The sequence below is a fragment of the Jatropha curcas genome, chromosome 2, assembly GCF_041381405.1.
Source record: "Jatropha curcas cultivar XTBG-Jc1 chromosome 2, XTBG_Jcur_1.0, whole genome shotgun sequence".
Lineage (NCBI taxonomy): Eukaryota > Viridiplantae > Streptophyta > Magnoliopsida > Malpighiales > Euphorbiaceae > Jatropha > Jatropha curcas.
Window position 1 is genome coordinate 23,097,884 of NC_143152.1, and position 23,289 is coordinate 23,121,172.

The 23,289-nt window shown below is 34.2% G+C and overlaps 1 protein-coding gene across 2 annotated transcripts; it reads left to right on the forward strand.

Annotated features, from left to right (window-relative positions):
• The first annotated feature begins 3,749 nt into the window (after nucleotides 1-3,749).
• On the forward strand, nucleotides 3,750-22,372 carry LOC105636193 (heat shock 70 kDa protein 17). Of its 2 annotated transcripts, none has more exons than XM_089717691.1 (16): nucleotides 3,750-3,952; nucleotides 4,185-4,316; nucleotides 6,692-7,490; nucleotides 8,179-8,411; nucleotides 10,219-10,378; nucleotides 11,621-11,866; nucleotides 12,036-12,172; nucleotides 12,300-12,639; nucleotides 12,739-12,900; nucleotides 13,217-13,291; nucleotides 14,123-14,223; nucleotides 14,723-14,792; nucleotides 20,400-20,456; nucleotides 20,568-20,629; nucleotides 21,548-21,620; nucleotides 21,846-22,372. In XM_089717691.1, exons 3-16 carry the CDS (start codon nucleotides 6,729-6,731, stop codon nucleotides 22,044-22,046), a joined length of 2,679 nt encoding a protein of 892 aa, XP_089573817.1. In that variant the 5' UTR covers nucleotides 3,750-3,952; nucleotides 4,185-4,316; nucleotides 6,692-6,728; the 3' UTR covers nucleotides 22,047-22,372. The 2 variants fall into 2 exon arrangements, with proteins under 2 accessions (XP_089573817.1, XP_089573818.1); XM_089717692.1 differs by having other exon boundaries at nucleotides 4,185-4,311.
• The last annotated feature ends 917 nt before the right edge of the window (nucleotides 22,373-23,289 follow it).

A 23,289-nucleotide genomic window follows, 5' to 3' on the forward strand; every position in this document is an offset into this window, starting at 1 on the left:
TTATTTATAAGTAGTGGTAGTGGGAATGAGTCTAGTTTAGGAGACAAGGTTAAATTAAGTCCCATAAAGTAATATTTTATTCATTAAATTGGGTATAATATGAAATTAGGGTATTATTATAAGTAAAATTAAAATTTGAGGTACTAGGAGAAGAAAGTTAAATTTATAATACAATTACAATCACCCGCAAAGTTTGGGGTATTTTTAATAATTTAGTCGCATAAGCGTAGAATTATTACAAAAAGTAAAGAATAAGTTGCCGTACAATTTTTTTGTCAAAGTTCAAGGGTGAAATTATCTACTTTGGCTATATACTTTCACTATTTCAATAGCCACACATAAGAACTTGTAGTTTCTATTTGGGCCTAATGCATAAATTTAACCCTATGATTTTGACGATTATTCTTGTGACTCCTTGAATTTTACGGAGAATGTATCATAACATACACTTTCACATTTTAATAATAATTATGCTCTTTGCCAAAATAAAATACTAAAGTGTTGGGTCATAATTCACCCCCAAGAAAGATATTTCACTTTAGCAAGACACATAATTATTATTGAAATTTAAGAATATATGATTATTATTGAATTCTCATAAAGTTAGGAGCCACAAGGATAATTGACAAAGTTTAGGTCAAATTTATGCATTAGTCGTGATTTTTACTTTCAAATTTATTTCATAAATAATTCATTTATAAATAGAACACAAATATTTCAACTCGACATGATATAGCTAAATCATAAAATGCTTTGTATGTGCTTTAATTTTTTAGCAATTTAATTATATATATCTTACACCTTAGATAAAAAAAGTCAAAAACTAAACAATTGCGCAAGCATAAGGGATCACTTAGTTTATATATGTTATAGGTGTACATTATAGATATATATAGATATAAATGGATATATAAAAGTGCATAGAAAAGAATTTTAAGGTCGAGGGACTATAAATTTTTTAAACTAACGTTAGATAACTGGGAATTCAAACATGAATTTTAGCCAAGTTGGATGTGAAAATATTGCTTTAGTGCAGTTTAATTAGCAAAAGGCTTAATTATAAATTTAGTGTCTGAAGTTTCAAAAATTTTCTATTTCAATGTATCAACGGAAAACATTTGCAATCAAATGTCGGAATCGATAATTTTTTTTCAATCAGGTATCTTCGTCCTATGTGGCTTGCCGAAAATATCAATAGGACATGTAGGACCCACTAATTGTTAAAAATAAAGCTGAGTAGGACTCCAAATAGCTTGACACGTTGGATTTGACGTGTTAAGCAGTAAAGTGTAAATATCAAAGGACAAAATTACCCTTAACACTACTCAGAACCCAACTTTCAATTGATCACCTTAAAATCCATCACCACCACTGCCGCTACCACCGTCATTGCCACTTCCACTGCCATTGATGTCTTCATCTGCACATATGCATCAATTACTTATAAGCTGCGCTGAGCTTATTTCTCCGTTCGACTTCTTTGTCACTCACCGCCTTCTCCTAGTCTTATCCTTTGCCCCTTCACCCTATGATGATTCTAGAGAAAGATTGCTTCACCAGTTCGTTAGAGCCCTATCTTTCCGTCTCAGCCACCGCGGTGGAGGTGAAGTCAGAAGAAGTAGCAGTGGCAATACTGCCAGTAGAAAATCTAAAGAAGCTCTTCAATCTTATTATTTATCTTTAAACCAAATCCCTCCATTTATAAGATTTAGCCATAACAAACAAAAAAAATATCATATATGCTTCAACTAGGGGTGGCCACATTACGGTTTTTAGAACCGAAAATGCCGGTTTGGAACCGGTGGAAATTGGAACCGGAATCGTGAGGAACCGAAACTGGAGGTCTATTGTCTGGTTCTGGTTTTAACTTTTGTGGAACCGTGAATCGGCAGTTCTAAGAACCAGCGGTTTTTTCAACCAGTAGAGCCAGTGGTTCTACCGGGTTCCAACAACTTTTTTTTTTATTTTTTCAAATATTTTGTGAAATCTCCAAATTAACTCTCCTAACAACTATATATAAATGACTACTTTTAAGGGTATTTGTGCAAATTTGATTTTTTATATTTACTATAAATACCCCTTTTTCATTTGAAAAAAAAAAAAAATTTAAGTTCAAGCCTTTTTGTAAAAAAAAAAAAAGTTCTAGCCCCTTTTTTTTTTTTAAAAAATAAGTTCAATCCTTTTTAAAAACAAATAAATTAAATTCAAACCTTTTTATTTTTTCTTAAAGTTTTTTCCAAAAATTATTTCATAAATATTTAAATTTTAAGTTTTCAATAAAAAAATTTCCTAATTTTTTATTTTAGAATTATACTATTCTTCGGAAAACCAATCAGAAAATCAGCCGGAACCATCGGTTTTGGAATCATTGAGGAATCGAAATTAGAACCATAACTAGAACCGTCAATTTCGGGTTCGATTTCGATTTTAGATTTTTTGGAATTGGAATCGTCATTTTGGAACCGTGGCCACCCCTAGCTTCAACCCTCCCATTAAAAAGATTTCAAAATACTTTAGATATTTAGTTTTTCAATTTCATTACTCTTAAATAGATAGATTTAATACATTTACTAATTATTTTTCTGATAATATTATATAAATAAAATAATTACTTATCCATCATCACCATTAAAAGCTAATTATTTCAAAACTTAGTTTGAAAATATATTTATTAGAGAAGATACTATATTTATCTTTTCAATTAGAGAAGCGGGCATCAAACAAGATGGATAATATTACCATCTATATTTCAACTCTTCAAAATTCAAATTCACTGCTTCAAGTAAATTATTGATAGAAATGAAAAATCATTCGCCATTACTGTCCTGCTAAACGAAGCTCTAGTAGTAAATTGCGTCTTTTACCTTCACATGCTTCTAAAATAAGATTCAAGAAATCTTCGAATATTTTTGTACAAAATCAAAGCTTTAAACCCTAAAGCGATCACAGTAGTAGAAAGAGAAGCTAACCATAACTGTCCATTCTTCTTCCAGATATTTATAGAAGCTTTAGATCACTACACAACCATATTCGACTCTTTAGGAGCAATAGTAGCGCCAAATAGCGGAGAAAGATCGGCTGTAGAGCAAATATGATTCGTCCTTCTTCTCTACGAATTGTTTACTATAGTGCTTTGATTCTTTGAAGACAAGGCTTCGATTCGTTTGGTGTTAGAGTGCGACTGCGCTAGGGTTTGTTTCTTTCTATTTTGGGACAATATTGATTTTCCAATTGATTGATTGAAAGTTGGGTTCCGAGTAGGTTAAGGGCAATTTTTTCCTTTGATCTTTACCCTTTACTGCTTAGACATATCAAATTGAAGTGTTAAGCTATTTGATGTCCTATTCAAATTTTATTTTTAACAATTAATGAGTCTCTTGTGTCCTATTTATATTTTCAGTAAGTCACTTAGAATGGAGACACCTGAATGAAAAAAGTTAATCAATTTCGATATTTGCAATCAATTTCAATATTTCATTGTAAATATTTTCGGTTGAGATATTAAAATAAAAAATTTTAAAAAATTCAGACACTAAATTTACGAAATTTATAATTAAGCCTAAGCAAAACAAACTATTTAAACGCATTAAATTGATGATCCATAGAGCCCTGCCACGCGAATGCTACTCATGACAACGTAACCAGACGTCTCAGATCTCACCACGTGTACCTTTATCCATGTGGCATTATTTCATTGGCTATCTCAGGATCCCACGTAGCTTTAATTTTCTACGATATTCAGCAGACTTCTTCTAAACGTTCTCTTTACGTTCTCCGACTTCGCTCTTCACCTCCATCGCCAAAATCTTCTAGTATTTGATCATATGGTGGTTTTTGGCTGCGCATGAGCACAAATCTCGACCTCACTGGAACAGCACAGGCTTCTAATGGTCGCCGCTTAACTTAACATTCGCACGCGTCACTGACCTGCGCTACACCGGCGATTATATATGTATAATTCCAGCACCCTTTCCTCTTATTTATGATTTAAGATCCTGCTTCTCTGCATACATCTTTTTGATGTGGATTAGAGAAGTTAAGAGGTTGATTGATTTTTGTTTTTTTTTAAATCCTACTCCCTTGTCTAAGCTCTCCATTTCCAAATTTTCCATTATCCTCAAATTTTCGTTTTCATGGAAAACGCGGTGGCAAACTTGTATCTAAAATTTACATTTAATTTACAGTAAATTTTCGAAGCTGCTCGTAAGCCAGGCCCCTACCCCGCCTCCCACCATCGACGAAGCTCCACATTTGCCTCTGCTGTTCCTAGTTCCTGCCTGTGTTGCTTTCTTCACAATTGTTCATTGTCGAGTCAGGTTCCATTTTTTTCTTTCCGTTTATTTTTTACTTTATATATATATATATATATATATATATATATATATATATATATATTGCATTAGTTTGTTTAATTTTTTAAGGGTTTGGTTTCCACTGTAAATTAGTCGTTGCAGAATTAGATTTTTTTCTAGCTTATTGAAACGAAAGAAGCTCATACCTGCTAGATCCGTGTTCGTTCTCAATTTGGGTCCTTCTAATCCTCTTTTTGGTGTCTAATAGTAATAATATTAGTAATGGTTCTTTAATGAGTGTTCAATAGTGATGCTCTAATTGCTCATCGATCAAAGTGCTAGATAATTCGAACTGGGTTAAGCATTTTTATTGTAAATTTGTTTCTGCTTATTGTAATTGCTCATATAATTGAGTATTGAGTAAATTAGTCATTGCAGAATTAGATTTTTTCTAGCTTATTGAAACGAAAGAAGCTCATACCAGCTAGATCCGTGTTCGTTCTCAATTTGGGTCCTTTTAATCCTCTTTTTGGTGTCTAATAGTAATAACATTAGTAATGGTTCTTTAATGAGTGTTCAATAGTGATGCTCTAATTGCTCATTGATTAAAGTGGTAGATATTTCGAAAGGGGTTAAGCATTTTTATTGTTAATTTGTTTCTGCTTGTTGTAATTGCTCATATAATTGAGTATTGATTAACGTAATAAATGATGATTAAGGCTTATAACTGCTGTGATAATTGATTAGTTGAGATAAAACAATATTATAATTCAATAGAGCCAAGAAATGATATTCAATTGATGGTTTTTTTTTTTTTTTTTTTTTTTTTTACTTTAGATTTGTTCCCATTTGTAAGAATTAAACTTTTAGAGTATTTGAATACTTTGCTATTATATCCTGGTAAAGGTAACATATAGTATTGGGTTTAGAAATCTGCTTTTGAAGCTGAAGTGGATTCAGATATTTTTATCTGTGTAATTTACTTTTACAAGGTAATTTATCTTGTGGAGGTGCCGTTCATGCTTTTCTGAATAGCCAGCACTCAGGTTGGCTTGATGGAAATAGCTATTAACTTGTTATCAATCTGTTTTTGTTGGAGATTTAATTTTGACATTAATTTTGTAGTTTGATGGCGATTAGCAGTTTTGTAAGTGACAGTCTCGCCATTGGATGAAGTTATGTAGTTGTGTATTGTGTTTTTTATGTAGTTATCTTGCTAATCTTATTTAAGAAGTTATAGTGATAAGGTTGACAAATCTAATTTATTCTCTTTGATCACTTAAAACATGAGTTGAGTAATTTGCTGGCATCTAAACTAATTTGATTATTTTAATTGTAATTTGGGCTTCCCCATGATGATATTTATCATATGTAATAAACTTTTTAATTAGCTCTAATAGATTAGCAAAAGTAAGGTGATTATTTTTAAAATCTTAAGTGATTAACTGATTATATGAGCAAATTCTTGAAATTCTATATCATACTTGCTGGACTTAAATTTGATCATCAGATCAATTTGGAATTTGACTGACTGCTCTAATGATGTTTCACTTCACTAATTGTTATTATTCTCTCCTTCAATAATTGTTATTATTCTCTCCTTCAATAATTGGTTTTTAGCAATAGGATTTTTTCATATGTTTTTGTTGTAATTATTATTTATAGCTTAATAACTAGTTTTTTCTTTTAAGACATCAATTAAAATAAAAAAAATTTAAAAAATATGGGAAAAAATAATTTAAAAAATAAAAATAAAAATTTAAGATAAAAAATGAATAATTTAAAAAATATAAATAATAATTCATATAGGAAAACACAAAATAAAAATGTGGAAAAAAAATTGTAATTTGAAAACATTATCCATCTTCTAGAGATAGAAAATAGTTTTCAAATTATTATTACAAATGAATCTAGTTTCCTTTTTTTTTTTTTTTTTTTTTTTCTAAATCTTCCATCTCCATGGATAATGGAAAATGAAAAACAGAACAGGGTTTTCTACAAATCAACACCATCATAAAAGTTTTCCTTTTCTTCTTCACACGCGATCACCAAAGAAAATTTTAATCCAAATCTCTCTTCTACACCAACATTTTGAATGCTGGACAGGTAAACAAGTGCTTAATTGTTTATTCTTGTTGACTCTCCTGCCTGCTTTTGTATTGATGATGCCATAGCTTGCAGGATGAAAATCATTCTCCCATTTGCCTTTTCTGCATGAACTAAATGAGGCAACTTTAGCTGCTTCTGTATCTAATTTACCGTGCCACCTAGTTAATTTTGGGAACTTCATTGTTCATTTAAAGTTCATTTTAGCTGATTATGCTTGCAGTTTAAATGTATACTAGATGTAATTTCAGGCCTTTTTAACATAGTTTTTCTTTTCTTTGCTTGTCTTGCAGAGAAGGATTGTTTATTTATTAAAATACACTGATCAGGATGATGTCACTCCCATTCAGATTGGTTTTATTGCTGTCCTTGCTTTCTTTAAATTTAATCCCTTCACACTCAGCTGTAGTGAGCATAGATCTAGGCACAGAATGGATGAAAGTAGCTGTTGTGAACCTAAAACCGGGGCAGTCCCCAATTTCCATTGCAATCAATGAGATGTCAAAGAGGAAATCCCCAGGCTTAGTTGCATTCCATTCCGGTACCCGTCTTCTGGGTGAAGAAGCTGCTGGAATCACTGCTCGTTACCCTGGCAAAGTCTATTCCCAACTCCGTGACATGATTGGGAAACCTTACAAGCATGTCAAGGCCTATTTAGAGTCAATGTACTTGCCATTTGATATTGTGGAAGATTCTAGAGGCTCTGTGGGTGTGAAAATTGATGACGATGTCACAGTGTATTCAGTTGAGGAGTTGGTGGCCATGATTTTGAGTTATGCAATGCATCTGGCAGAGTTTCATTCGAAGGTGACAGTGAAGGATGCGGTCATCAGTGTGCCACCATATTTTGGGCAGGCAGAGAGGAGGGGGATGATTCAGGCTGCCCAGTTGGCTGGGATTAATGTGCTTTCCCTGATTAATGAGCATTCAGGTGCAGCTTTACAGTATGGGATTGATAAAGATTTTTCTAATGGGTCTAGGTATGTTGTATTCTATGACATGGGTGCAAGTAGCACTTATGCCGCACTTGTGTATTACTCGGCTTATAGTGGCAAGGAGTTTGGGAAGACTGTTTCCATTAACCAATTTCAGGTGCGCTTCCATTTAGCAATATCTATTGGCATTTGGTGTATTATCACAAGAATATACTTTCTGTAGTCCAGTAGTACACCTTTGTATATGTCATGTATCCTTTTATCTTTGGTTCCTATATAGAAACAGGATTATTGAATTTAGGATATTATAACACAACGGGAAGGGTGAGAAAATGGGAGAGAATGGAAGAAAATCTACTAACATAATATAGGGACAAAGTGGAAATTTAACCCTAGAATGTCTTTGCTTAAAAATTAGAAATATGGTTTATGAATGGCGAAAAAATTAAATTTTTTTTGCTGGTTGCAAATCTATGACATTAATCTTAATATTGAAAAAGCACCAGCGATCTTATTAGATTAAAATTATTCTTTCACATTCTAATATGATTTGCTCTTGTTAGATTTTGTGGCTACTTTCTTCCAACTTTATTTCAGTGTTATTTTCCCTAATTTTCTTTTAATATAGTTTTGGGGTCTATCCTTCTCTCTCTGTGTGTGTTTGTGTGTGTGTGTGTGTGTGTGTGTGTGTGTGTGTGTGTGTGTGTGTGTGGTAGACCTCTGCTATATCTAATTTAGGTTTTTAATTGAAACCTGAAATATCTTCTACATAGTTTCTTGTTCTCCTTGTTATTGGGTTTTTATTTCAGTCTGATAGGATTCTTGTTTGCTTAATTTATGTCCAGGTTAAGGATGTCAGATGGGACGCACAACTCGGAGGCCAAGATATGGAAGCACGGCTAGTAGAGTTTTTCGCAGATGAGTTTAATAAACAAGTTGGAAATGGGATTGATGTGAGAAACTCTCCTAAGGCAATGGCTAAATTGAAGAAACAGGTTAAACGCACTAAAGAAATCTTGAGTGCAAATACAGTCGCTCCAATATCAGTTGAATCTTTATATGATGATCGAGACTTCAGGTATGTTGAGTCTTAAGGATATGTACTTTACTATGTATGCCAGGCTTATTTATCAAGTTTATGCTTACTAAGTGTTGCGCCTTTATGGCCCTTGAGCCACTGCTGGGGTGCTTATTTGTAAGTTTGTCCCCTTTAGTATTGCTTCTGGCCTATAATTTGAATTTGTTTCTTTAAATTGGGATATAATTGTGCCTTACCACAACTATTTTAGGCATTCTGCATTGTGTTGTATAGTGAGAAGTTAATGGTTTTGGATAGAATTTCAAGTGTGGAAACCATTGCCCACACCAAGTTCATTTTGAAGAATTGGGTGCTTACCTGAAAAAGATAGTATAGTTTCAGTTGTAAGATATGAAATGTGATAAATGTGTGGCACTTCTGTATTTTCAGAACCATTATATTGGCTTTCATGTCCACAGTATAATTAGCATGCTGAGGATTCTCAACATCCATGGTAATGCCTTTTAATTTGCTCTTGGTGAGAAGAATTTCAAGCAGAAAAGAATCTTACTCTTATAACTCCTAAATCTTATATTTGAAACGGCTATTTCTGGTTAAGGAATTTCATGCTTCAGTGATTTCCTTGCTCAATAATTCAGTGTTAATATAAGAAACCTGACTTGTTTAACAAAAAGTTATAGTCATGAAGGAGCATCCTTGAGTCCAAGGGTATTAAGTTAAGCAGAACTAAAACTGCATTTCAATTTAGTAATGGAAGGCTTGATGGTATAGAGGTCCCACAATGCAGATGTTTTAGATACATTGGCTCTATTATATAAAGGGTAAAGGGTAAGAATGGATACTGGAAGTGAGGAGGATTTAACCGTAGGATTAAAGCAGGAGTTCTATAAGATCACAAAAGACCAGCCATTTTGAAGCTGAAGCTTCTATTGGATCATTATTTGGTCAGATAAACTGGTGGAAAAATAATCTGTATATAAGATTAGCATTAGAAAACAAATCGAGGTGCTAAGATGGATATGTGGAAATATGTGGATGGACCAGATAAAGAATGGACACATTTTATAAGCAGGTAGAAGTGGCACCCAATGAGGAAGGGAAATACATTGATATGACTTGGGCATGTGCATGTCAGACTAGCAAAAACACCAGAAGGAAAGCTTGAGGGCATTAAAGTTATTGCAGATAAGAAAAACAAGGGAAAGACTGGAGATGACACAGGGACTAATATGCATCAGATCTTTCTCAATATGTAATTTTGAATTCGATTGAATGGAGGAAAATGGAACTGTATAGCTGACCTCAACTAGCTTGGGTTTGGTTAAGTTGATTTCCCTATGCAAATTCATCTAAAGTTCTAAACCATAAAAATATAGCATTGTTTTTCATGCTGTCAAGAGGGTAGCATTAGGTGCATAACACTTGTGTTTTAGGTTTTCTGAAGTGTAGCCTGCATCCTGCAAGACAAGTAAAGTGTGAAGTGTTTTTTAATTTTGCATGTTTTCTTTTATCATAGATGTGGATAATGATAAGTTTCTTGGTTTTCTCCTATACAAACAAATGGAATTGGGAGTCACTTGCAATTTCCTCCTTGTGATCATTAAAAAGATATGGAATTCAACAAGCAACAAGGTCATTAGGATGCTTGGTACCTATGGTTATCAGTTATGCATTTAATTACTTCATGCTCCATAACTATATATATATATATATATATATATATTGGGTTGGATTGCATAATGAGATTTCAAATATCTGTTGTTGCCCAAGTAGCAGTTGCCCTAAGTAAATAAGTTCATGTGAATATAAATGTTAATCTTGATGTATTTATTTGTTTATTTACCAGGAGTACGATAACACGTGATAAATTTGAAGAGCTGTGTGAAGATTTATGGGATAGATCTCTTACACCTCTCAAAGAAGTGCTCAAACATACGGGGTTGAAGGTGGATGAAATATATGCAGTAGAGCTTATAGGTGGTGCTATCAGAGTGCCAAAGTTGCAGGTTGGTACTACTTTATCAGTTCTGACGTGTGCTAGAAAAAAAACTGATTAAACTTCACATCAACAGTTAGATCAAACTTTTATAATTAGAATTCAAGCAATGTCACAATATTGCACATTCATATTGTGTAGAAAACAGAATAACTGCCATCTATTTTGTCTTTTATGGGTCATATTGGTACATTTTGCTTTATGTAGATGAAATTTCAGCCAGTAACAAATCATATTTCTATCATTTAATCATTCTTGCCTTTGCTCTTGCTCTTTTGAATTTTTTTTGAGGGTCTTGGAGATTCAATTTGTTGAATTCAAAATTAATCTGTTGTTAAGTTTTTGAAAGGATCTCTAAAGGAAGAGACAGGTAAATAAATATAAAGCTTGGATGGCTGTAATCAAAACAATAGGAAGAGAATATATAAGGGTCATTTTTGCTCAAGGACATGATTTCATTGATTTTAAATAGCTTCCTTATTTGTTTCTGTTTTGCAGTTACTACCCATGTACACATTACATAAATTAACCAATAACCTTATGTGTTAGAATGTATTCCAGACATAAAACATATTGTTGTGAGTTATAGAATTGATTTTTCAAGTAACTTGAGATAAATTCTGCGAGTATCATTTATTTAGCATCAATAACATATGGTCTGAATAAATACAATACTACACCCTGGAATCCTCGAAATCAGTTTATATTCTGTTCAACATATCAAGAAAAGAGATTGTTGAAAATATTGTTACCAGCACCAACTTGTCTAATATAATATGGAAGACAATTTTTTCATGGATTTTTCTTGGAGTAATGTAGATAATGATCATGCAGTCGAACCCTGTCATTGTTTCCTAGAATAGGTTTCTAGAGCATGTTCACATTTGCAGTTCTTTTTTTATCTCTTCCCATTCTGCCTTTGTCTGATGAATATTTTGTAAAACTAGATCAAGAAGATTTAATATCATATATAAATTGCAGAAACATGCTCCTTTCAAATCAATATCATCTTAAATAATTGTGGGCATAACATTTATGCTTTGTAATTGTCGATATAAAGATGCATGGTAATATTTCATGCACTATCCATAATTGGAATGAATCCTGTTCAACTGCCTGATTTGGAGATAGCCTGGCATGCATGTTGTTTACCAATTCAAAACATGATCCTGCAAAAATTATATGAACTCTGTTAATGATTTTCATCAGTTCATGGAGGGAGCATATAACTTTCTGATTTTCCTAATGACAGGCTAAGCTCCAGGAATTTCTTGGAAAAAATGAACTGGACAAACATCTGGATGCTGATGAGGCTATAGTTCTAGGCTCTGCACTGCATGCTGCAAATCTAAGTGATGGGATCAAATTGAATCGTAAGCTAGGAATGGTTGATGGTTCTTCTTATGGATTTGTCGTTGAGTTAGATGGACCTAATCTTCTGAAAGACGAGAGCACTAGGCAGTTGCTTGTGCCAAGGATGAAAAAGCTTCCCAGTAAGGTAAATAGGATTGTTATATGTTTATTGTGTTTGAAGGAAATGATGTGAATATAATTCATGTGCTTGAGGTCAACATGTTCGTATGGGGAAAAAGGAAACCATTTAATATTTTCAACATTATCAACTTTGCTTTCTATATTTTCTGATCGCATGATTTTGATAATTGCAGATTTTCAGATCCATTATCCATGACAAAGATTTTGATGTTTTGCTTGCTTACGAGACTGAAGATCTTTTACCTCCTGGTACCGTCTCTGCCATATTTGCAAAGTATGCTGTTTCTGGTCTGACAGATGCAAGTGAGAAGTAAGGATAATGATCCTCTAAATGATGTACATGCTTACCATGCTTTTTTTTTAATCATTCCAAAATTTGTTTTCCATGCAAAAAATTGTGATGTAATTTTCTCATCTTTATTCCTTGTGCTGTCTAGATATTCATCTCGAAATCTGTCCTCTCCCATCAAGGCAAATCTGCACTTCTCTCTCAGTCGAAGTGGAATTCTTTCTCTGGATCGAGCAGATGCTGTTATTGAAATATCAGAATGGGTGGAAGTCCCTAAAAAGAATCTGACTGTAGATAATACAACTGCTACCTCTCCCAACATATCAGTTGAAACTGGGGCCAAAAATGTTTCAGAGGAAAGCGGTGAAAACTTGCAATCTAATGGTGGCATCAACAATGCAAGCAACTCTAATGTTGAAGAGCCAAGTGCCATTGAGCCGGATAGAGAAAAAAAGCTGAAAAAGAAGACATTCAGGGTTGCACTGAAGGTGCAAATATGCTAATGACCTCAAGACTTTATGTTCCGTACCTGGTAGAAACTTTCCTGACTGGTTTATCGCTTTCAATTTTTTTTTCCTATTTTGTAGGTTGTGGAGAAAACGTCGGGACCTGGAATGCCTCTTTCAGGAGAATCTTTTGCTGAGGCCATAACTAAATTAGAAATATTGGACAAAAAGGATGCTGAGCGAAGGAGGACTGCTGAATTGAAAAACAACTTGGAAGGATACATATATTCTACCAAAGAAAAGGTGTGAATACTTGAGTCAATGCCGCATCTCGACTATTAAAAAAATCAAAGTATTTATGCATCTGGTGTTAATATAGTTTTAAGTTTCTTGAATTTACTTGATGTATCTTCCATTGTTTGTCTATGAAGATTTACTCTCTATATTATACACTGCCAATCTTATGTGTGATGTACCTTAAAATAGGCTTTGTGTATTAATCTTGATATACTAAAACAAATTAAGTTTTTGTTTTACTTGATTTTTTTCAATATTGTTAACTAGCTTTATATTTCCTTTAGTTTTGTTTTTTGACTGATTTTTATTTTGGCTATTTCAGCTTGAAACATCTGAGGAGTTTGAGAAAATATGTTCTGATGAAGAACGCAAATCTTTCATTGAAAAGCTTGATGAGGTTAGCCTTTCCTTCCTTCTTCCTTCTCTCCTCTTTTCCTTATTCTAAACTTTTTTCTTACTTGTCATTTTTTCTAGTGGTTTCTGTATGTTATACATGATGGTTGTTAGTATGAAAAATATAATTTTTTAAATGATGTTAGACTCTAGTATCAGTAATCAGTAACAAAAATCAAAATGAGCAAACATGTAGTTACACAACATTGAGGACTAGGAATCCTCTTTTATAACACAGAAGACACTACAAAAATGAATATAAAACAATCTAACTGAGTAATGTACAATTATATTAGGAGTCCTCTTTTATAACTCAGAAGACACTACAAAAAAGAATATAAAACAAGCTAACTCAGTAATGTACGATTATATTATGTAAAATTTCAATCAGTGTACTAAACAAAAGTTCATTGGGTAAGATTCTAATTCTTAATTTTGTTGAATGGCTCTGGCAATTCTAGCTAAACACACTCCAACTTTTATCTTCTCCATATACTCCCATGAACATTAACATTGATGTTTTGTTAGTAATTATTTGTTGATATTTAATTTGGAACACAAAATCTAGTACAACAAGTTTTGGGTAATACTTGCTCTTCAATGCAAAGATTTTTAATCTAAAGATGGTTCTTGTTTGAGAGAGATGGAGAAAGAGAGAGAGAGGCAGATTTTATTTTACTTAAGTATTCCATATTAATTGGGTAAGTTATAGATTTGGTCACTGAAGTTTGACCCAGATTCTAATGAGGTACTGATGTTTAGTTTTTCTCACTTTAATGTCTGTGTTGCAGCCATTTGACTTGCATTTGCAAAATTAACATCTTGGATTTTTCAGGTACAAGAATGGTTATATACTGATGGTGAAGATGCTACTGCCACTGAGTTTCAGGATCGTCTAGATTCATTAAAAACTATTGGTGACCCTATATTTTTCAGGTATGAATTAATTTAAGTAAGGTCTAAACCTCCAGCGGATGAGCACGTCTTCTTTAGTAGGTGTATTATCACATTATTAGCTTGTGTACTTAAATTCAGTGTTCCAGCCATGGTCTTGAATATCGGCTTTTCTTTAGTGTATCCTGTATCATAATGGGATTTTAGCGCAGCATTGCATTATTTCTGTTTCTCTATGGATGATTGATCAATTACTCCAAAGCAGTTGACAAAACATAAAAATTGTCTGTTTATTTTATAAAATTTTAATTTATGTTATTGTTTACTTGATATCTTGTATTGTTTTATTAATTCTCTTTTCAAACTTTGAGTTCATTGTTGATTGGAGTGAATGGTCTTAAAATATTTCACAGCTGCAGTGGCCAATTCATGCTGATTCAGTTTGATTCTGGCCAATTTGATGACTCAATTTTTGTTCCGTTACTGTTTCGAGTTCTGTAATTTAAACCCCTGATCCCAGCTGACAGATATTCTGGTGCAGGTATAAAGAGCTTACTGCGAGGCCAGCAGCAGCTGAACTTGCTTTAAAGTACCTCGGAGAGCTGCAACAGGTGATGAAAGTTCAAATGATTTAATTCAAACAAATTACTAGGTGTTTAGGGGAAAACCACATGCTTACAACAGTTCAAGTAACATATTGATATTATGTTATTGCTGGATTGGTTTGACGAAAAATGTGAAATCAGGAATAAGCTATGACAAAATCAAACTACTGTTTTTGCACTAAATGGAACCAGTATATCATGAGCATTAAGATCAAAATTTAAATGAACAGCATGAAGTATATAACAAAGGTAGCATGTGCTTTTGATATGAAGCTTGAATTGTTTTTCCACTGGACCTTTGCATGTATCATGTGTTTTTGATATGATGCTTGAATTGTTTTTCCACTGGACCCTTGCATGTATCATGTGTTTGTTAAAGAATCTCTGTTTTTGATTGATATCATGTGTTTGCTGCTAGTGGTTCTTCCATTTGGCAACTTGTCTGCAATTTACTGCTGACTATTTGCAAATTGTCTTTGGTTATATACATGAGTTGTGTAATTCACTGTGGAAAAAATATTTTTTCATATATTTTCATCAATAGGGACACATGTTTATACATATACAAGATACTATAAACCAATTAGGAATCTAACTCCTAACAGAACTCTATTTACAACTAGTTCTTAACACTCCCCCTCAAGTTGGAGCATAGATGTTAATCATGTCTAACTTGTTACAAAGATAGTTAACCCGAGGTGCATTTAGAGCTTTTGTAAAGATATCTCTTAACTGTTCACTTGTTTTAATGTACCCTGTAGAGATAATACCCTGTTATATCTTTTCACGAATGAAATGACAATCAATCTCGATATGTTTTGTTCGTTCATGGAATACTGGATTTGATGCAATGTGAAGAGCAGCTTGATTATCACACCATAACTTTGCAGGCAAGGACGACTTGAAGCCAATTTCCTTTAACAACTGACGAATCCAAATTATTTCACAAGCAGATTGTGCCATAGCTCGATATTCTGATTCAGCACTCGATCGTGAGACTACATTTTGTTTCTCTCCTTCACGATATCAAGTTTCCACCCACAAAGACACAATATCCTGAAGTTGATCTTCTATAAACCTTCAAACCTGCCCAATCCGTATCTGAAAAACACTCAATGTCCAAATGCCCATGATTACTGTAGAGAAGGCCACGACCTGGGTTACCTTTCAAGTAGCACAAAATCTGTCCTAAAGCTTCCCAATGGATAACAGCAGGAGAAGATATAAATTGGCTTAAGACGCTCACAGAGTAAGCAATATCTGGACGTGTTACCGTAAGATAACGCAGTTTGCTCACCAATCTTCTATACATCTCAGGATCATCAAATAGCTCACCATCAATTGAAAGTTGCAAGTTAGGAGTCATTGGAGCACTGCATGGTTTGTCACCCAACTTTCCAGTTTCCTTTAGTAAGTCAAGGACATACTTCCTTTGAGATAAGAAGATGCCTCTCTTACACCTAGACACTTCAATACCCAAAAAAAATACTTCAACAATCCTAAGTCTTTTGTCTAGAACTGAGTCTGGAGGAATGACTTGAGTGATGTAATGCCTGCTGAATCACTCCCTATAATAACAATGTCATCAACATAAACCACAAGTAGAATCAAACCAGTCTTAGTACTTCTGAAAAATACAGAATGATCAGAAGTACTCTTCTGCATGCCAAATTGGTGTACCACATTGCAAAATCTAACAAACCAAGCTCGAGGACTCTGTTTTAGGCCATAAAGAGATTTTCGAAATTTACACACTTTACCCAACTCCCCCTGAGCAACAAAGTCTGGTGGTTGCTCTATGTAAACTTCCTCCTGAAGATCCCCATGAAGAAAGGCATTCTTAACATCCAGCTGATGTAAAGGCCAGTCATAAGTAGCTATTAAAGAAATAAACAAACGAACAGAAGACAATTTGGCTACAGGAGAAAAAGTATTAGAGTAATCAAGACCATAAATCTGAGAATAGCCCTTAGCAACTAATCGAGCCTTAAGACGGGCAACAGATCCATCAGGATTCATTTTAACTGTGAAAACCCATTTACAACCAATAGCTTTCTTACCTGCCGGGAGAGACACAAGATCCCAAGTACCATTAGTATCTAAGGCAGCCATCTCCTCTTTCATTGCTGCACACCAACCAGGATGAGACAAAGCTTGGACAATAATTTTAGGGTTGGAGACAGAGTCTAGGTTACTTACAAAATAACGAGATGAAGGAGAAAGATGATCATAACTAATAAAAGAAGAAATAGGATAGGTACACTTGCCTTTACCTTTTCGAAGAGCAATGGGTAGGTCAAGGTCTGACTGAGGAGTAGATGGCATAGGCTTAGGTTGAATGGAGGGAACCGGATCTTCTGTTGAAGGGGTAGGTGGGGGAAGTGAGTCAAGAGTTCCTGGTCTCCTGGAATAAACCTGTTCAAAATGAGGGCAGGCAGATGCTGGTGCAGGAGGGGGAATAGGAGGAGCAGACGCTGTAGCAGGAGTAGTGCAAGTTCAGGAATAGGAGCAGGAGAGCTAGGAAATTGCTGGATAGCGTAGACTAAAAGCTCATCATCCTCCCCCTCACTCTTATATATAGGAGAAGGAAAAAATGGAGTAGCCTCAAAAAATGTGACATCTACAGAAATAAGATAACGGTCAAGCTCAGGAGAGAAACAACGATACCCTTTTTTTGATGCCGAGAATACCTAAGGAAAACAAAACGAAGGGATTTTGGATCTAATTTGGAAACTTATGGACGAACATCACGAACAAAACAAGTACAATAAAAAATATGAGGTTCAATAGAAAATAGAAGTTTAGAAGGAAACAAGACAATATAAGGAATTGCACCATTAAGCACAGAAGAAGACATGCGATTAATCAAAAAACATGCAGTAGAGACAGCATCTGCCTAAAAATGTTTAGGAACCTTCATTTGAAATAGAAGTGCCTTAGCAACCTTAAGAAGATGTTGATTTTTTCTTTTTGTAACCCCATTTTGAGAAGGTGTATCAACACAAGATGTTTGACGAAGAATACCATTCTGTGACATATAAGATTGAAAGGAACTAGATAGATATTCTTTAGCATTATCACTTTGCAATATGCGAACAAAAGTATTAAATTGAGTTTTAATCTCAGCACAAAAGGAATAGAAAATAGAGAATATCTCAGAATGAGTTTTCATTAAAAATAACCAAGTAACACGAGAATAATCGTCCACAAAAGTTACGAAATACCGAAAGATAGTTTTAGAAATAACAAGACATGGACCCCAAACATCAGAATGAACTAATTCAAAAGGGGATGAAACCCGTTTATTGACTCGAGGAACTAAAGGTATTCGGTGATGTTTGGCAAATTGACAAGATTGACATTCTAAAATCGATAAATATTGAAATTGCGGACACAACTTCTTTAAAGTAGTCAACGAAGGATGACCCAAATGACAATGAACCTCAAGAGGAGAGAGAGCACCAACACAAGCCAGAGATGACGAAACTTGTTCATCCAGAAAATAAAGGCCAGCAGACTCACGTCCTCTACCAATAATTCGCTTCGTCAAAAGATCCTAAAACACACAATAGGTAAGATAAAATTTAACACAACAATTCAATAGATTAGTAATTTTACTAACAGATAATAGATTGAACGAAAAACGAGACAAACAAAAAACAGAAGACAACGAAAGAGATGGGATGGGATTGGCGGTGCCAATATACTTGACAGAAGATGTGGACCCATTAGCTAGAGTAACATGGCGATTAAATTGTTCAGGTTCTTTTACTGAGGATAAGAGACTAGGGTTACCTGTCATATGATCTGTGCAACCAGAATCAATGACCCACTCTGATGAGGTAGACATAAGATATGTAGTAGGAGTACCTGAATTGGCGGCAGTAGCAATTGAGGAATCAATATACTTAGAAGAACGGTATCTAGAGAACTCAGCATACTCCGCAGCAAAAATTGTTACAGTGTTCTCAGAAGAAGTAACTGCAGAATCTTGAGTGGCCATATTTGCCTTTGGCGGCTTATTTATCAGTTTCTTACAATACCGTTTAGTGTGATCAAGTTCATGGCAATAATGGCAGATAAGAATGCTCGTCTCCCGATTAATTGCTCCATTACTATGGTTATTTCCTCCTCTTCCTTTGTTTCCTGGCTGCCTAACAATCTGATTACGACTCACAAAGGCACTATTATCACAAGGGGAAGGGGTATGAGAACCTTCAGTACGTAGTAATCTAGTGAAAGTCTCCTGAAGAGAGGTAATGTCACTGCTTGAAAGAACCTGTGATTTGGCAGTTTTAAAAACTGGAGCAAGACCTGCAAGAAAACTCATTACAGCCATCTGTTCTCGTTGAGTCTGTTGAACCTTAACGTCGGGGCTAAAAGGCAATAAAATATTAAGTTCCTCGTAAATCTTCTTAAATTCCACGAAATAAGCTGTAAGGGGCTTATCTTGCTGATCAGCCCGATAAAATCATTTGCAGACCTCATACATACGAGACAGATAACTTTTTCCAAAATATAAAAATTCAAGATATTTCATTAATTTTTTAACAAACTCACAATGATTAATTAACCCAACTACTTCACTGTCAATAGAATTTTGAATAAGTAGAAATAACTTAGCATCTTCTCTTAGCCAACCTTGTCTAGTGTCACCGGTTGGTGGATCATCAATCAGATGATCATCTTTTTCAACACTCATCAAATAAATTCTAATTGTCTTACTCCAATCCAAATAATTAGATCCTTTCAGTTTATGTTTTGTGATTTTATTCATTGCTGGGATCAATTCAGTAATAGTAGCCTTAGAATCTGTAGGTTCAGTACCCATTAATAAAAACTAAACACCCCAACAGCAATCAAATAATAACACGAATCCAACCAAACAGTCGCAACACCAAAAGCAACCGAAAGCTGCAAAAAGCAGTAGCAAAAAAACAAAGATAGTGCCTACCAGATGTTGTCGGAGCCGAAAACTACTCTCTGGAAAAGAATCCTGACGTTGAGTCGATCCTGGAGGACGAAACTCGGTTGCCAGAAACTGTCAGACGTGCCCCCACTCACTGGAGCGTGAGACAACGTCAGATTCTTCTGACGGTGCGTGAGGCTCACTCGTCGGTCTTCAGGCCACCGGATTTGGTGGAGATGCCGATCGGAGGTCACTCTCCCTTCCTAGGGTGGCGGTGAGATAGACGCACAAGCCTAGGTGGGAGACCTAGACTGACAGTCGCAAAACAGTGATGTCTTGCCGGAAGCGTGGACGCAGAAGGGAAAAAAAAAAGCTAACGAGCCAAAGGCTTTGATACCATGTAATTTACTGTGGAAAAAATATTTTTTCATCTATTTTCATCAATAGGGACACACACACACATATAAATATATATATATATATATACTATAAAACTATTAGGAATTTAAACAGAACTCTATTTACAACTAGTCCTTAACAAGTTGCAGTAGCAGTTGCAGATGTCAATCAATTCACCTTTACTACCTATTCAGCCTTTTATAGAATAGAAGTTTGCTTCATTTTATTACGACTGTTGTCTTCTCTACATGGCAGTTGTTAGGTTTTAAAAGCATGATTGACCCTTTTTCTTTACGTCACTGCAGATTGTGCAGGGCTGGGAGAAAAACAAACCTTGGCTTCCAAAGGATAAAATAGATGAGGTGCTTTTCACATATTGACCAAGTCTGCCTCTTTATGATTGTCTTTGAACTGTGAATGATTGAATAATGTCATATGATTTACATTAAAATTTTTAATATTTGCTTTTGTAGGTTCTAAGTGATGCTGAGAAGCTAAAGAGTTGGCTGGATGAGAAGGAGGCTGAACAAAAGAAGTAAGATGTTTCCACTTCCCTTCAATTTTTGTTTTTGTTATTGGCTGTGGTTGCCACTCTGCTGCAAATATGGTTTATATTTTTTAGTATAATTTCCTAAGTTTCTTCAAGTATTTGGCCATTTATATTAACTTATCTATATAATCATAGATTGATATATGTATATACGTATTTACAAGTTATAGTTCAAGTGTTAGGAAGCACATTGTGTATGTGAAGTGTTTATTTGCATATTCAGCAAGTATAACCTAGTGCTTTGCATTGTAGACTACAGAAAGTTCAACATGACTTAATATAAAAGATCAAAGGCTCTTAGGCTGTCTAGATTATTTATTATCTAGCATATTGTAGTGCTTTTCAACTATAATTGTGATACCATAGTGATGTGCTAACAAACCCTAATCTTAATTTAGTTTGTAAGGAGACTACAAGTTATTGAAGGTAAATATGACTAAAGAAGTCCGTTTATTGACAAGAATACCTAGCCAAGTGGTTTGATTGAACGTATGAGGTCTGCTCTTATTCTGCTGTCATAATATCTGAAGATAAACCTAGTAAAATCAGATCCTAGCAGTTGAAATAGAGCATAAACTAATCGAATAACTGAATTTTGAAGCTGCATAGTTGCAGCATGAACAGCAACACGTTAAAAGTAAAAACATATACTGTTATTTTTAATGCTTGCGCCATCATTTTCTCTGGGGTAGAGAAAACTTGACTCTGGCAAGAAGACCTGAATATATTGGTTGTATGGTTGGATCAAAAGGACTTTCAAGGATTAGTTAAAAAGAAGTCTATCCATGATGAATTTTAAGACATGACTATAGAGAGCTTGTGCATATATAAATGGATTAGTTAAATCCAGGTGTTGATTGTTATTTAACGTTTTCTTTCTTCCCTACCTCTTCTTCTTAACAGGATTTCAGCATTCAGCAAACCAGCATTTACATCTGAAGAAGTATACGAAAAGTTATTTAATCTTCAAAATAAGGTATTAAATTACTTCTGCATTTCTTGAAAATAGGATTTTTCTGTTATGCTATGCTTGGAAAGCCGTAATGGAATGTAAAGTTATATTAATCAATTGCATTTTGTTTACACTAGAAACATATTTGATTATATTAATATTTACATTCTATTATGTCTTACCAAATATATCCTCAGTTTTTCATTGACAAGACAGTTTTGAATGTTTTTTGGTGTTTTAATTTTTAAGGTTGCTACTGCTAACAAAATTCCGAAGCCAAAACCTAAAGCTGAGAAGCATAAGAAAAATGAATCTGAGGAAAGCAGTGAGAAATCGAGCAGTTCTAATTCTACTTCTAAGAAGAATGCTGAAACTGAAAAATCAACAGTAGATTCAAGCAGCTCGGGCGAAGAATTCAAGGAAGAAAATGAGGTTCATGATGAGTTGTGATTATAAACGAATGGACATGCCAATAGGACCGGGGAGATGCAGTGCTGCAAAATTTTAACTGCAGAGAATGGCATATAGTGTTTTTTTTTTTTTTTTTTTTTTTTCCCTAAAAACAGCTTAATTTATTATCATTGAGATTGAAGGCTCTAGGGCAATTGTAGATTTTTCCCCCTTGATTAATTCTATTAAATATAGGATTATACCCATGAGACTAAGAGGTAATTAATGGCGTGCATGCCTGTTTCCCTCTTTGGGAGTTTTGATATTCTGTATTCCAAATATTATCCAATAGCTAATTTCATTTCAGTTAATATATCATTTATAAATATGGATTCTATTTATTTATTTTTCCTGGAGAATTGTCTTTGAACAATAGGTGTATATGCATGAAACCTTTAGCTATGTTTTTCCATATCTTTTTAAGCAGTTTTGGGACTTAAAATTCAACGTGCAGCAATGCTTATGAATATGTTTTTTCGTAGATATTCATAATGCTTAGATAAACATATTCATAATGTTTAGATAAACGTATATATTTTTTTCAAATATTGAAATGAGAATAGTTTTGCTTGATTATTTGTAATTTTTCAAATTTTCACTAATAAAAACTTTACCAAAACAAAAATTAAATTCTTCTACAAAAAATCAACCCATGTCAATGAAAACTTACGTATGATGTTCGGACCTATGCCTTGGATTGCTTGTTCGGACCTCTCGCTCTACCCCTCCTCAGATTTCGATTTTTCTAGTCACCTTCTTCTATTCGTTCTTACGCTAACAGCCTAGTCTAGTCTCCCTATTCTCGTTAACCAAGCCGAGCCGACAAGAGGTCCTTTCCTTTACCAGCTTTTGGAGAGTAACCTTCTTTATTCCTTCAATGAAGCTCTCAACTCATATTTACAATAAAGCTGAAGCTTCTGGTTTGTTGCAATTTCGTTGGTCACAGGCTCGACAAATCGCTAAACTAGGAATGGCTCTAGAAAGGGTGTCGTTCTGAATTCTCATAAGCAGACTCTTCTTAACTTCTCTGCTACTCTTGAGGCTGTTTCTAAGTAGATATTTGAAAATCACAAGTGATATTATCTGTCATTGTCATTATACATTATTATCGGAGATTACACTTTCACTTTCCTCAAAACACCACACCCAGAAACTCCCTGTCTTGCCCATGGCAAATGCAATTCTTTTTCATAATTTCTAGATTTGAGTGGAATTTTGAATTTGTTTTATTAATGGATGTGTT